Below are 16844 nucleotides of genomic sequence, written 5' to 3'. Positions count from 1 at the left end.
TAAAAATCTAGCAATTTTTGTACCACCATAAATACTTCAAAATTTTTAGCCCAATGTTACAAATTCGGCAAATTATTTTGTAGACTATGAATAAATGTATTTTTTAAATATATTGAATGTTCATTATTATATGTTTAAAAAAATAACTTTTAGTGTATTAAAAATATATCTTTAGTATAATAAAAGTATACCTAATATCATTGATAAATCGTACAAGGTGAACCATGCCCATGGTATAGTTACTATGCAAACTCTCAGTCGACTATAATTGTTACAATGCTTTTTTAGTCTACGGCTCTATTTGAGAGAACTTATAGCTTATTTTAAGCTACTAATAAGCTAAAAGCTCTGTTTGGTAATGTTCTAAAAATAAGCTAGTAGATTAAAATAAGAGTTTATTTTGAAAAGCTACTTTAGATAGCTTTTCAAAAATAAGCTAGTAGTTTCTTAACTTTTTTCCATCTCTATCCTTATTATTTTAAATAAATGACATCTTTTACCTCTCCAATTAAAATCTTTTTAGCCTTTTCTCTTCAATATGTTTGGTTGTAATTTCACTTTGATATTTGTGTGTTTAAACATTAATGTTTGTATGAATTTACCTTTAAAAAAATTAATTTTTGTATGAACTAATTTTATGAACTACAAATATTTTGTTTTACTTTATATATTTTCAAATATATGTTCTTACTTTATATTTTATTAAAATATATTGTTCTTCTTTTATTTTTTTTTGACAAAAACCACAACTTAATTCTCATTATGAACATGCAAAGCATGCACAATATACGGAGGTGGAACATAAAGCCAACTAATACAATCAGGCAAAGAACCAGCTTCCCTAGCAATCAAAAGGGCAACTTGGTTCGCATATCATTTAATAGTATAAACACAGCCCATCTATGTGCGTTGGAGCAACAAACCCTCTAACCTATTTGTGACCTGTAATTGTAGGTCAACTAGAGTTCCGACTAACTAACTTTTGTAAACCTCCGGCAAACATCAAACCAAATAGCGCGACCAAATCAAAACATCAATGATTGGCGGGTCGCGTCCTGCCAGAGATGGTGATTAGCGACCAAGTTGGTCATCATTTCCGTCAACTAGAGATGGCAACCAGTTGGTCGTCATCTCCCGTAGAGAAGGCGACCAATACGCAAGGTACTAATCCCTTCTTTTCATCAAAATATTAATGATGCATGATGAGCATTTAATGAATCATATAGTGAAGAACAATCTTTTGAAGCTGATTGCTGATGTTTTTGTTGCCAATGGCAATCGATATAATCTTTTGAATTCTGTTATTCTGAAACTTTTCGAGTATATTCGTAAGGTACTAATCCCTTCTTTTCACCTATGCCAGATTGAATAGTGTAATGATATGGTTGTCAGTGTTTTCTTCTTTTGCCTTCCATTCTCACATGACATTATTTCTCTTTGTGCAACCAAAAACCTTAAAAGTATTACTTAAATATTTGGTAGGTACATTTTGGGATCAATCAGATTTGAGAACTTTTCATCCATTCAATCGTTAAAAATTAAATATGACCAGGTAATGATGAAAAATGATCGAAATATGTTCTAATTTTGTAATTTTGTGCTTAAATACATGTAAATGTGTATTGTGAGAGCTTATAAGTATCAATGTTGAGTGTATAAACAAGTATCAATATCAATTCAATAGACCTTTAAACCTTTTGCTTTGATTATCTGAATCTTGAGTGAATGGTCTTATAGTCAATCTGATATTGTATATCACTCTCCCTTACTCTCATTTACTTCTTAAATTAGTTCTTAATTCTTAAGTAAGTCTTAATGTTTAGTGTTTACTACTTACTACTTTATTGGTTATGATGATACTTCCACCATTTGTCCAAATCAAAGGACTTTGGATTGGTATGTTACTCATGCGTTTTGAGTTTTGTTCCGGAGCTCACGTCGCAATTTGCCTCAAATCCTACCTTGATATGGAAACATAGCAATCTAAACATTTTTTTTTCCGCAATCATTATACATGTAATTATTGTGCATTTGTGTTATTTGAACAGAGGCTAAACTAATGCACTGTCAGTATGTTGATTCATTAAGTTGTTGTAAATTGTAATTTGGACAATTTAATTTTTTTTTTTTAAATATAATCTTTTTTATATTTTATATTTGTGTTTCAGATTTTTAGTTTTTATACATTTTTGTAAGTTAATTCATTAATTGCAAGTTCTAAGTTATAACTTGTAATTACTAATTTGTAAGTTGTAACACTTGAACTAAGAAGTAGTATATTTTGTATTTTAAAAAAAAAATCCGAACAAAAATCGACAGCCAAATAAAACCGTCTGAACCCAAATTTTTAATTATCAGACGATTTTAACTAATTAAATAAATGAACTACATATTAAAAATGAAAACTAAAAACCGAACGGGTTGACAATTCATATATCTGAATCGTCCAACTCATCCAATGCACACCCCTAAACATCACTCAAAGAAAGAGAGAAAGAGAGCGATAGGAATAAGAAATTTGAAAAATGTCTTTCGAGTAAAAATCTTATCTTACAAATCATTTTCCAAAAATAAATCATATGTTTCCTTTCATCATAATATTTTTTAGGTTGAATTCATTTTTTTTTTTTTTGTTGATAAGCAAACACTAAAAATTTTGAAAAATGACTTTCATATTTCCAAACAAACCCTTAATTCCATAACTATAGATACCATTAGAATTTATTCCAATTGATGTTACCTAACAAAAATTTGATAATTTCAATACATTTTAACCTATTGTTCTTGCTAAAATATTCTATAAACAACAAAACATAGCAAAAACTTTTTTTTTTTCCATAAAAAGTATCCATCATGGTACAAAGTCATTTGTAAACAAGGAAAAAAAAAGTATCCATCAAAACATCATTTACAAATTCATTTGTAAACATTTCTCAACAAGAAGAGGAAGCTAAGGTTCTGGAGCTAAGAACCAAATGTGATGACACCAGTGAAATCATAAAATTAAATGTGAAAACGTCACAATAGTTGCGGGTTAAAATGAATAATTAAGCTAACCCGAAATTCAAACACCGAACCAAACAAAGGCCCTCCATCCAAACTGAGTCCCTTTGGGATCCACTTGGCTTCTCAGGGTCCTGATACATTCCAATCAATTAAATGGGATATGTTGTTGTATTAAGTAGACAGATATCAGTCTCAGTAGTAAAGAAGGGATTAGATCCTAAGCTAAGCTCTTTAGATGAAATCAGTTTGTCTATAGAAAGAATGTAGAAAAATAGAAAATAAAAAAAGAACCTGGTTTAGATACGAAACTTTCACCAGAAGATAATATATAAGGTAGACTGGAGATTGTTCAAACAACAGGGTTAAAGAATGTTCAGTAAATTTTTTACTTTAAGTTCTCTAAATATATGGAAACTATTTTACCTTTTTATAACCATGATTTCTGAACCGCATGTCTGATCTGGCGCTCACGTTTCTCCAAGAGCTCATCAACTCTGTGTGACTGAGACAACAAGGGTCCTGAATATTCAACCCTGTCTCCATGATCCCCAAGCTGTTCAGAGTCCAATTCAAATTAGACAAAGGTATTAATGAGATATATATAGAAATGCAATTTCATGCATTGCGGAAAATTATATGATATTCATAACAAAGGCTGTGTTCTGAGGTGCTGAAATGGAAGGGATGGAGTGGGGATCAAAGTTTGAAAAAGTGCCTAGGCGGGCAGGCGAGCGAGTAATAATAATAAGAAAAACATGAGAAAAACCCAATGTTGTAGAAGGTGCTAGTTGGGCGCCCAGGAGTGCCTAGCGCCTAGGCAGGCGAGTAATCATAATAAGAAAAAACACAACAATGTACACATTGCACACCAATAAATAAATAAATAAATAACACTCAGGCGAGTTAGGCGCCGAGACACCGAGTTGACAAACTCGGGAGTCGAGTTTGGTCGACTCAGGCGCCGAGTTGGCCAACTCGGGTGCCTAGGCCAACTAATGTCCACCAAGGATAAAATCCCCTCGACCTAGGCACACCTAGTGCCTAAGCAGCCGCCTATACTGATTTTTACAACAGTGGAAAAACCTAAAAGAGAAGGGACTAATCTGGGAATTTTGAAATTTTCCCTCTAGCCCATGAGCCCATCTAGAATGCCGTCTTCTCTATCCTCACACCAGAGGTCCAGATGGGAAGAAATCCACCTTCCCCTCTTGTCCAGCACAGCCAAATTAGAAGTTCAATAAGTTCAAGTTTATTTGAATGGAAATGCATTAAAATGTTTATATGTTCAATGGTTAAAGTCCAAACTTATTCACATGTAATTGTTGATGAAGTTTAGGGGCTCACCAAGTTCATCTTCTTGAGAGCCAGTTCTTCTTCAAGATAAACTTCTATGGGCAATTCTTTTGGGAGATACCAATCAGAAGCATCACAAGGATCTGCATGCATGCCATTTTCACAGAAATCATGGCATTTAGAATTGGTCTCACCACAATTTCTGTGTTCACACTTTTCTTGCCTCTTGGATCCCGAGTTATTTTTCAGTTCTAATGCACCTGATGGCTCAAACAGTAGGCTTTTCGAACTAGACCTACTCCGTGATCTTCGGGATGAATCATCAAACCGTCTCTTAGCCCATGCAAAGCCACTTGATCCAGAAACCTGAAGTGGACCTGAAAAGGGGACATCACTTTGAGACACATTCCTTGTGTGGGAAGCCTCTTCCATCATATCAATTGATTGCTTATGTTGCTCCAGGTTCATAACCATATCATTCTTGTTGTGATTATGAAGGATAGGGCCATCACTTTTACGTGCAGTTTGGTTTTGGACTGGTACATTCTGCACAGATCACAAAGAATTACTCCGTATAAAAATTCACTGCCATGAATGTCCAAGCCAGACTCGATCTTATAAACATTTATGAATCTAACAGACAGAAATCATAACTACAGTCATGCAATAAAACACCCACTACATACACAGATGGAGAGATACCTCTTCTGGTACCAGTTTACTTAGTGCATTCTGTTTTCTAGTTAGCTTTCTTATTGTCTTTGGCCGATGGGCTCTAGCACCAGTCCTCTTCCTGTAAATTCTCGGAAAAGTTAGATATTGATTAAGAAAACTTGAAACTATGTGCTACAATGCTAGATCACCAAGTGCCACAATCATTTAAACTTATATGTGGGAAAGAAAAAGAAAAAGTCTTGCACCTATGCCTCACAACTTTGGGGTGACGAGGGAAACCCGCAGCCACTATCAGAGGGTGTGCACGGGGTAAACCCCGCCACCAATCTAGATTGCCCATAACGACTGGCTCAAACCAAGAAGGCTGGGATTAGAACTCATGCCACTTACAAGTTTGTATCCTTAGCCATCTGGGCTGGGGTTACCCCCTATGCATCACAACAACTTTGATGTCATAACACATTACAAAACAAAAATTGAAGACCATGTTCTATTGTAGATTGTTAACTTGTTGACTGATGTAATATGTGAATGCAAAGTATCAAGACAGCAGCGGCATTCCATTTGCTTTCACAGTTGATCATTTTATGAAGCCAGGATTTTTATGGACAAAGAATGCCTGAATATCATTATTTTCACATGATATCATAGATAATAGTAAACATAACAATATAACATTAAATATTTTACTAATGCATGAAATTGTTCATTCATCAAGCAGAGATGATGCACAGATGCAGATTTGTGCATTATCCTTGAAGACAAAAGGTGTAATTTGACAAAATCTAAACTAACATGTTTAAATTTCTCATGATCATTATATGGAAATGCAGGCCCCACTTGCTGTCTTACAGAACTGTATCTATAGTACGGTTGAAAAGTGTTGTCTTGATATAACAGGATTTTTGCCCTCACCTTGTAATTTCTTCACGCTGCCTGGCATTGATCTCTTTGTTTGGTGGGTACTTGGGCATGCTTGAAGGATCGCATGCATAAGGTTTCGTCTTAAAATACTAGAAAGCATTCAAAAAGAAAATGAAAAAGAACAAGATAGACTTAGATGAGCTGAAGGTGTCAAGGTGATGGTAAGGCTAAGGTTCCACTGATATAACTTGAGTTATTAAATGTATGCTACAATTTTGACATGGAATAAAATTTAAAAATAAACACTTTAGGACTTGAGATGTACATGAACTAAAAATATAATTTTTAGTAAATATATATCTGAAATTACAATGACAAAATGCTCATTTTGGCCTTTATGTTTTGCAGAAGTTTCCAATTTGGTGCTTTTATTTTTTATTTTATTTTCTTTTTTGGTGTCTATTTACCGATAAAAATATTAAAACCACTCAATTTTAAACTACCCCATCAACCATCCATAAATAACCTGAAACCAGCCCACCTCAATTAGCTGGGCAAATTATACTGACCATGGTTCACATTTGTGAACCATGGATAAATGTTCATTTTTAATATACTACCAAATAATGAACCTTCAGTACACAAAAAATGAATATTCAATATATTAAAAATAAACCTTATGTCAGTGGCAAGGTGGACCACGGTCCATGGTATAATAGTTGAATTAGCTGACCTGAAATATGTCCAAGCCCAAGGAATTTATATTTAAAAAATAAACTTCCCTTTCCAACCCCCACTGCCCACGCTCTATCTTCCCTCATGAGCAGAAAGAGTAACACAAGTTAAACTTTCAGGTGTTTTCCCCATCTTCAGATGATGTGATAGATGAATAGTGTGCATGAAAATAATGTATCAATTCATTGCAAAATGATATATCAGTGAGAAACACATCTTAACCGCACTTGAAACAAAACACTGAACACTGAAAAAATAAGTAGGTGCTCACGAGAAAAAAGATAAGAACGTTGATTCCAAAGTACAAGTATTTATCAGTTAACAAGTTATCTCAAACTGGATACTAAACAGCTCAATATCCAATTAAAAATACACATGTAAAAATGTTTTGGAGTAATACCTCAGATGCAAGTGCAGAAGCAGCAGTCCCGCGCTTGTGTGGTTCCACTCTAAGAAGAGTTTCTATCAGGGAGGCTGCATCTTTCGGTAGATGTCTAAAGGCTTCCCAAATACAGCTCTCATAATGATGCTGAGGTTTAAAAAGAGTTGCACGAGGAAGTTTAGAACTCGTCCAGTATTCATCTGGTGGTGATCCGCAAAGCTTGAAAATTTTGTGCAGTTGCTCTACCTGTAAAAACATTATTTCTATGCGATAAATAAACTCATACATTCCTGTTGGAAGATAGCTCAGGTATAAGATAAATCCACAGTAAACTGGGAATTTTCAAAAAAAAAAACAAGGTTGCATTGTCATTTTAATAAGTATGGTAAAATTTCTTTGTAAATAAGGAGTGGTCTAAAATAATTTACTCAAAAGTTATTTAAAATGATAATTAGGAGAAAAATTGGTCTCCATTAGAGAAGTAGTTGAAGAATTTACCTCAGTTCTTCCTCGAAGAATAGGTCTACCAGTAAGAAGTTCCCCAAATACACATCCAACACTCCAAAGATCCACAGAAGCTCCATAATTTGTGGAACCTAATAATAGCTCAGGGGGACGATACCACAATGTGACAACTCGACTGGTCAATGGTTTTCTCCGCCTAAGGTTACAAAAGTTTGCCAATCCAAAATCACCAACCTTCAAGATTCCTTCGTTATTTACCAGAAGATTTGCTCCTTTGATATCTCGATGCATTATACCCCGAGAATGACAATAATGAAGCCCAGACAATAACTGCTTCATGTAGCATTTAATCTGTGAAGATAGTGAACTGGATCAACATCACAATTCACAAGAGAAAGTACAATAAGCTCATCAAACAGAAGAGATGGCCTTCTAGGAGGCATTTACATATGCAATGTAATGAGTAATTAAAGTTGTTTCAAAAGCACATAAAAGTTCAAAAATGTTGGGCAGAGGCCAGTAAAGGACCAAGTCCAGCACCATGTGGCTAGGGGATTGTTGGGCGGAGGCTGGTAAAGGGCCAAATCCAACACCTGGCTCTCGAAAATGTGTGGCAGCATAAGGAAATAATGTTGTGCCTTCGCTACTAGCTATAGCTTTTGGCGTAGTGGTAAGCGCTTGATCCTAACAAGTGGTAGAATTGTTGGTGCTGCGGATCCCCAAGTCAGCACCATGTGGTAAGCACAAGTTGCTGATCCTTTATAATTTATATACTATCGCAAACAATTCGCACAAACATACTAAGAAAGTGTGTTCTCAGAGTTGTTAGTTTAAACATTTTATAAGAACTGGAATGCACCTGTGATTCGCTGAATGTGACTTCAGGACAAGACAAGAGTCCAGAAACATCATGTTCCATGTACTCAAACACAAGATAAATGCTACATGACAATTGTGAAGCGACTATCCCTTCTAATTTTATAATGTTTGGGTGGTCAAGCCTGCGGAGTATCGCTATCTCTCGTGCCATAAACTGCACACTTCCTGGCTCCAAATGATCAAATCTCACCTTCTTCAGTGCAACTATCCTCCCACTGTCTAGATCACGTGCTTGAAATACAGTGCTATATGTACCTTGACCAATCTGTTCTCCAGGTTATAATGAAATAATGATCAGCTAAAGTTATAAATAGCTAGTGCAGTAAATTTGAAAAGAAACTAGCAATTGGAAGGCAAATCAAACTGGATTAGATGACCTAAAAAGCTTGAAGACGGTTACATCCTTATTTCACAAAGTAGTATCTAGAAAACATTGTGGGCTGGATGTTTTCACACAAATAAAAGATGTAACGAAACTGAATAGCAATGACGCAGGGCACTACAGAAGTGAGAGTTCTGGTACATGCATTAGAGTTTCAAACTCCCATCAGCTAAGTGAAAAACTCTGCTGCAACTTGGCACAGAGTATTTAGAACTCCAAAAGCTCTAGCAATGGATAAGCTTCAGCCTGTTTCTTTGGTTCTGAAAGAAGTTACTAAGTAATATATATTATATTAGCTTAAAACTCTGCAAATTTAAAAGCAGCAGTCTAACCAATAATTTTCTTTTTCAACTTCACCAGTTTACTTTAACAAAAAGACTACTCCTAAGATGAAAAGGATAATACCAAATGCACACAGAGTTTTACATACAAGCTCCCACATGCATATGTGACTTCATTTGTAGTGGGGGTCAACCAATTCACTAGCAACCAATCAATGTAGAGAGCTACGAAACCACATTAGTATTTGTAAATTTGTGTGCAAAGTTTTTGTGCTAAATAGTATCTGAATTATTCTCCATTGCATAGTATCTAGATCTTCAAAAACAAATAAATGGATAAATGAGAAAACACTCTCAGAAACCAATGTTCGAAACCCAGCAACGGCAGTGGGGGATTATGCCCAAAGTGGGTTGTACACACTAGCATTTGACCATGTCTACTGAGCCACTGAGTTGCCGTGATTTACATCCTCCCAAATGTTGGGTTGGGGATTCAACCTTTTGGGGCAAGAAAATACTCTCAGAAAGTTACTGTTTTTCAATGAAAATGTGAGTAATTTACCATAGTCAAGAATCTAATATTAAATGAGAAACATATCTGGATATCCCTATAGGCTATAGCATTGATGATTCCAATGATGCTATAGCAGTGTAACTGACTAACTGCATTAATTAGCAGAACTTTCAAATTTTTGGTAAACTTAGTAACCAATACTAATGGAAAGAACCATAAATTGAATACTCTAAGCCACACATAGAGAAGAATTAGTCATATAAAAACAAACTTACTGTTCATTTATACTTCCCAATAAATTTAATGAATACTTGTCAATTTGTGATCACATTCTCACCTTCTCCAGTGTCTGAAAAGAGTCAGCTCTGAGCGGCACCAAACCGTGAATGGCTTCCCCTGCAACCGCACTGAGCCAAGCAGGCCACCCAGCCGCCACTTGCTCCGCTTCGGCATAATTCTGTATATTCCCAAGCCTAAAGCTCGCTGTCTCGCTCATCGCAACCCTAGACTTCCTCTTCATTTTCTTCGCATCGCTCCGGACGGCATCGCCGCCGTCGTCTTTCCGGAGCAAGCCGGAGTGATCAAAAGCCGCCGGCGTCACGGACACCGCCTTCTTCGAGGCCGCACAGCCCATGAAAAAACCCCCGATCGATTCCCGCTATATAAAATCACAAGAACCGATTTCTCAGCAACATTCTTTCCGGCCCCTAGATTTCTCCGCGGCAGGGAGGGAGGACTCTTCAGTTGTTCAGTCTTCAAGAGTTTACTGGGTTTGACAATGTCGGCAAGAATCGAGAGAAAATTGATCAAATCATTGGGGCTAGCAAAAAGAAACTTATTATACACACAAAAGAAGAAAAAAATTACAGCATTTAGAGTCAAAACATTCCTTTTGAGGTGGTGTGCTATGGAAGGAAAGAGAATAAGAAATGAAGAAGAAAAAGAGTAAAAGACAAGTAAGTCTAAGAGGTAGCTGGCACAAACTTTCATGTGCCAATGCCATGGCTGAGAGACACTACCCTTGTCCCCAGGCGGCAAATTTCCCACTGGGGTGGCAACTATTCAATGGCCTATATTTTGCAAGTGCATTATTAACGGTTGTATTCTTTGTTACTTTTAAGTTTTTTTTCTCAAAAAAAAAAAAGAGTAATTACTACTGATGAGAACTATGAGTTTGTATTATTGAACTTGAATAATTGTATATGAGAGGGGATATATATAGAACAGAGAGTCTTAGGTAGACTAGTATAGGAAATTGTAATCTAACTCAAATATATAGAGTCTTAATACTCCTCCTCAAGCACAGAATATGCCAGTAACCTATAGTTTCTCTCTAAAAAAAAAAGAGAGTCTTGGTCGAGGTAGGGCTTTCGTGAATATATCTGCAAGTTGATTTTTTGTAGATATGAAATTTACTTGAATATCTCCTGAGGCCACCTGTCTCTAACAAAGTGATAATCGATTTCCACATGCTTTGTACGAGCAAGAAAGATGGGATTTGAACACATGTAGGTTGCACCAAGATTATCACACCATAATTTGGAGCAAATATACCTTGGACATTGAGTTCACGAAGAAGAGAAACAATCCATATTACTTCAGCACACACATCTGCTAGAGCCTTGTATTCTGCCTCTGTGAAAGATCTGGCAACTGTTCGTTGTTTCTTGCAAACTCAAGACACAAGATTTGTACCAAGAAAAACAGCATAACCACTGGTGGATTTTCTATCTTGAAGGCATCCGGCTCAGTCAGAGTCAGAGAAAGCATGTATCTCTCTATATGAGGAATTCCGTATACGCAGACTATAAGAGAGAGCGTCTTTGACATACCTTAGAACTCGTTTGAGTTGTTCCTAGTGCAAAATAGTAGGGCCTTGCATTTGTTAACACAATTGATTAACAGCAAAAGATAAATAAGGATGTGTTACTGCCAGATATTGTAGAGCACTAGCTAGACTCCTGTACTATGTAGGATCATCATACAGATCTGCATTAAAGGGAACAGACTTCGAGATAGGAATTGGTGTAGATAAAGGTTTGCACCCAGTCATTCCTGCTCTTTTGAGAATATCATTCATGTAACGAAACTGAGATAATAAGATGTCATCATCACATTTGGCAATTTCAATGCCAAGGAAAAAAACAAGAGCACCTAGATCTCGAATTGTGAAAGCAACAAGCAACTTAGAAATTAAATGTGTTACCAGATTATGATCACTTCCCATCACAAGAATATCATCCACATATACTAAGACTCTAAGAGATATACATAAGAGGAATCTTGTGAGTAATAAAACAATGAGACATATGTCTTTGATGCTGCCAAGGACCTTGTGGTCTAGTGGCATCAAACTCTTTCCTTTATACGGGAGGTGGTGGGTTCGAGCCTCAGTGGAGGCAACAGATACTGCATTGTAATAGAGTTAGAAACTATTTTAGAGAACGTTTCAGCAAACACACATGATTGGGAAATTTAGAGAACGTTTCAGCAAACACACATGATTGATTGGGAAATTCAAACCTTGAGCATCCTAACCATCCCACCAGAGGAAAACCTTGAGCATCCTAACCATCCCACCAGAGGAACCTGAGAGTACTTGGTTTAACAACAGGACTGAATGTATCAAATACTTGAGAACTTGATTGAAACCCTTCGCAACTAACCTAACCCTTCGCAACTAACCTAGCCGTGTGGTTGAACCATTAGCCTTTCGTGGAGTTGAACCACTTGATTCAAACCCTTCGCAACTAACCTAGCCGTGTGCATCTCAGTTGAACCATTAGCCTTTCGTGGAGTTGAACCATTAGCCTCAAGACACCATGTTTGATTCTGAAGAAGATCATTAAACTCTTGATCCATAGCTTCACGCCACTCAGAGTGCTTAACGGGTTGAGTATAGCAGGCTGGTTCAATGGGGCAAACCTGAGCAGTTAGGGTAGTGTGAGGAGTTTGAGACCGACTGCGTGTGGCCATGGTATGGGTCCGAGTATATGGCTTTGCTGATTTGCCACGTGGACGGGCACGGGGACGTGCGGTAGCAGTAGGTGGTTCAGGAGGTGGCAATGTGGCAGGAACAATAGAGGTCATGACAGATTCAGCCCAAGGTTTGTCACATGAGTCAAGTGCTACTTGTAAAGAAGACTTGATAGCAAAAGGAAAGCTATCTTCATCAAACCCGACATGTCTGCACACATAGATTTTGTTAGTTAATAAGTCCATGCGTCTATACCCCCTAAAAGACTATGGGTAATCTAGGAATTGAAGACACAAGCAGAAGACATGTAATCAACTTTATGACGATTATAAGGTAGCAAATAAGGATAGCACAGACACCCAAAGACAACGAAGCAAGGAGTAGGATGGTGGAAACTTATGTAATAAGAGATGGGGACTGGAATTACGCAATACAGGAGATGGCATTTTGTTGATTAAGTGAACAGCTGTTTCAAAAACGTAATCCCAAAATTTTGATGGAACTGAGGCATGAGCTAGGAGGGAGAGACCAGTTGCAACTATGTGTATGTGCTTTCGTTCTACTCTACCATTTTGTTCATGTGTATATGCACAGGACTGCCTATGATGAATTCCTTTGCAACTTTTTGTATTCAGCACCTATATCAGACTGAATGGATTTTATTTTCCGATTGAAGGACCTTTCAACTAAAGCACGAAACTTGCCAAAGATAGCATAGAGATCAGATTTTAGTTTCATTTGATAGAGCCAAGTGTAACGAGAATAATCATCAACAAAAATGAAAAAATAACGATAGCCATTGGAAGATAAGAAAGGAGTTGGTCCCCAAATATCAGTATAGAATAAATCAAGAATATTCGAACTAGATGGCTCAACACGTGGCAAATGAAAACGCGTAGGTTTAATATTCAAAACTCTAAAGAGAAATGATGTTAAATACAATATTTGCTACTATGTTTGTTGTCACAACAAAGTAATTATTTGTAACTATTTTTTAGGTCACTGATAATCATTTTTAGAGCAATTCTTACAAATAAATACAACAATTGTGACTAAATGGTTGTCATAATAAAATAATTAATGGATTAATATTTGATGCACCGCCGATGTATAAATGTTATACACCGGCGGTGAAGGAGAGTTTGCCACATCATTAAAAAACAAAGTCAATATTAATCGTGTCCTTTTTTGTAAAATATCTAAGATTTGTATTTTATTATGAAACTCTTTTATTTTTAAGCATCAAAATATATCTACTTTCCTAAACATATTTATTACTTAATTATTATATATTTAATTTCCTACACATTTTAAATTATTAGATACATTCTTAATTGTTCCCAATTACATACAGCATTATTCCCCCCCTCACGCAGTCATGCTCCACAAAAAAAAAAAAAAAATACAGTATTATTATTTGTTTATTAATAGTATAATTAAATATTTTACTAAATATAAATTGGATTATATATAATTATATTATAATCAAATATGTTTAGTAAAAGATAACTATAAACGACAAGGCTGAAATATTTAACATATTATTATATAATCAAATATGTTTAGTAAAATATTTAATTATATTATTAATAAATACATAATCACATTAAAATCAACTGATAATTAATAAATGATGACTCTGTTTAGTAAAATTTTTAATTATACTAGTATTTTAAGAATATTTGGATTGATATACAATTATATAAATTATAGCATCGAATATTATATAGCGCAATTGATGAGTGATTATGTTTTCTGATGTTTTCTTTGCTTGAATTAGAGCAAATAATTATCCAATTACCCGTGTGATTCACGGATAATTTATTTATTTATTTATTATATTATTAATATATCAACAATCACAATTAAAATTAATTGATAAATGTTATGACTATGTTTAGTAAAAAATATTTAATTATATTATGAATTTAATTATGATTATGTATTTAATAATGCCAGTGAGTTCTTAAACAAAAATTCATAATATAATTAAATATTTTACTAAACAAAGTCGTCAGTAACATTTATCAGTTAATTTTAATTGTGATTGTTGATTTATTCATAATATAATAAATAATAATAAAAATTATCCGTGAATCGCACGGGTAATTGGACAATTATTTATTCTAATTCAAGCAAAGAAAACATAATTAATCCAATCAATTTCATCAATTGCGCTTTATAATATTCGATGCTATAATTTATATAATTGTATATCGATCAAAATATTCTTAAAATACTAGTATAATTAAAAATTTTACTAAATAGAGTCGTCATTTATTAATTATAAATTTATTTTAATGTGATTATGTATTTATTAATAACATAATTAAATCTTTTACTAAACATATTTGGTTATATAATAATATGATTAAATATTTCTCAATGAATTTTAATTATAGTTGTTGATTTATTAATAATATAATTAACTATTTTACTAAACATATTTGATTATAATATAATTATATATAATCCAATTTATATTTAGTAAAATATTTAATTATATTATTAATAAACAAATAATAATAGTGTATTTTTTTTGTGGAGCATGACTGCGTGAGGGGGGGAATAATACTGTATGTAATTGGGAACAATTAAGAATGTATCTAATAATTTAAAATGTGTACGAAATTAAATATATAATAATTAAGTAATAAATATGTTTAGGAAAATAGATATATTTTGATGCTTAGAAATAAAATAGTTTCCTAATAAAATACAAATCTTATATATTTTGCAAAATAGGACCCGATTAATATTGACTTTGTTTTTAATGATGTGGCTTCCTCTCCTTCACCGCCGGTGTATAGCATTTATACATCGGCGGTGCATCAAATATTAATCCATAATTAATTACAACGATTTTAGTTGTCACTAAATTAATTTTTTGTAATAACATATTAAGACACGAATTGTACATGACGGTAATAATGTGTTACCGGGTATGTAATCTGAGTATTATTGAAGTAAGATGGTACAGTGTTTGAGTGCAGTGCTCAGTGTACAAGTGAGTTTAGTATGTATTTGTCTAAGTTCAATTGTCGTCAGAAGTCCCCCCTTCACTATGTGGTTGTGAGTCTTTTTATTCCTCTCAGCTCAGTAACGGAGCATTGATGAGGAGTTGACCGTTGGACATCAATACATGAGGTGTTGAATGCTGAGGAGCTGAACGTCTGTCATCAAGGCTGAGGAGCTGAACGTTGGCCATCAATGCTGGGGAGTTGGACCGTTGCGCATTGATGCTGAGGAGTGAGGTGTCTTGGGTAGTTTGAACGGCAACTGCCTTGGTCATGACAACGGTTCCGGGTCGGGTACCCAATTACCCTGTCAGTACATTTATTGTGACCAATATTGGTATCACTCAAATACTACTTTTAGTGTACGTAAACATTGTTACAAAAGTCTTGAGTAATTGTGACAACTTTTCAAAAGTCGTCACTATTGTAATAGTGACGGAATATAGTGACAACAAGTGACGACTTCAAAAATTGGTCACTATTGTAATAGTGACGGAATATAGTGACAACAAGTGACGACTTCAAAAATTGGTCACTAATTTCAATAGTGACCAAAATCGTTAGTTTTGGTGACAACTCCTGTTTGTCACTAAATGTGAAATTTCTTGTAGTGCACACAACTCACGCACCTTAAAAATGAAAACCACGCACCTAAGCAATCGCACCTAAGAAAACCAAACACATATATATATATATATATATATATATATATATATATATATATATATAATTGAGGGTTGTTGAAAAATAAGAAAAAAATACGATAGGATTTGTTTTATAAATATTAAAAATTTAAAAGTTTACAATAATTATAAAATTGATCACATATTTTTAATTTGTAACAAAAATCATCAATCATGGATGAACTTTGATGTACGATTGAGATCCGTTCTTACTTTTTACAATAGGAGAATTGTTCTCATTTGAACCCACGCAATATGTGTATATTCTAAAATTATTTAAAAGAGCAAATACCCAAAAGAGTCACTCGATTATGCCATAGTTTACAAATTAGTTATCGACTATCAATTTTACCAATTAAGTTATCAACCATTAAATTCTTAATTACTTTTTTTTTTTTTGAGGAATTCTTAATTACTTAATAATTTACAAATCAATTATACGTTGATGACTTTATTGAGTAAGAAACTGAACAGTTGGGGACATTATTGAGTAAGAATTAAATAGTTAAGAACTTAAAGAACTTAATTCGCTAACTTCAATCATCGAGAATATATTTATAAATTATGCTATAATTGATGAACTATATATTTTGTGTATTTACTTAAGAGAATAATATTCTAATCTTCTCAAAAAGAATAATATTCTAATCATTTGTAATGTAAACTTGTTAAAATACGGAGTATTTTCTAA

The 16844-nt window shown here is 34.3% G+C and overlaps 1 protein-coding gene across 2 annotated transcripts; it reads right to left on the bottom strand.

The window, feature by feature from the left end:
* Positions 1-2836: 2836 nt before the first annotated feature.
* LOC115997609 (protein IMPAIRED IN BABA-INDUCED STERILITY 1-like) lies at positions 2837-10497 on the bottom strand. Of its 2 annotated transcripts, XM_031237198.1 has the most exons (9): positions 9814-10497; positions 8280-8564; positions 7454-7771; positions 6974-7201; positions 5890-5987; positions 5002-5092; positions 4351-4845; positions 3430-3559; positions 2837-3137 (listed from the first exon to the last, which is right to left on the bottom strand). In XM_031237198.1, exons 1-8 carry the CDS (start codon positions 10108-10110, stop codon positions 3434-3436), a joined length of 1938 nt encoding a protein of 645 aa, XP_031093058.1. In that variant the 5' UTR covers positions 10111-10497; the 3' UTR covers positions 2837-3137; positions 3430-3433. The 2 variants fall into 2 exon arrangements, with proteins under 2 accessions (XP_031093058.1, XP_031093057.1); XM_031237197.1 differs by lacking the exon at positions 2837-3137 and having other exon boundaries at positions 3302-3559.
* Between the last annotated feature and the right edge of the window lie 6347 nt (positions 10498-16844).

Source organism: Ipomoea triloba, chromosome 11 (assembly GCF_003576645.1).
Source record: "Ipomoea triloba cultivar NCNSP0323 chromosome 11, ASM357664v1".
Taxonomy (NCBI): Eukaryota; Viridiplantae; Streptophyta; class Magnoliopsida; order Solanales; family Convolvulaceae; genus Ipomoea; species Ipomoea triloba.
Note: the sequence above shows the minus strand (reverse complement) of the source record. Positions and strands in the feature narration are given on the sequence as shown.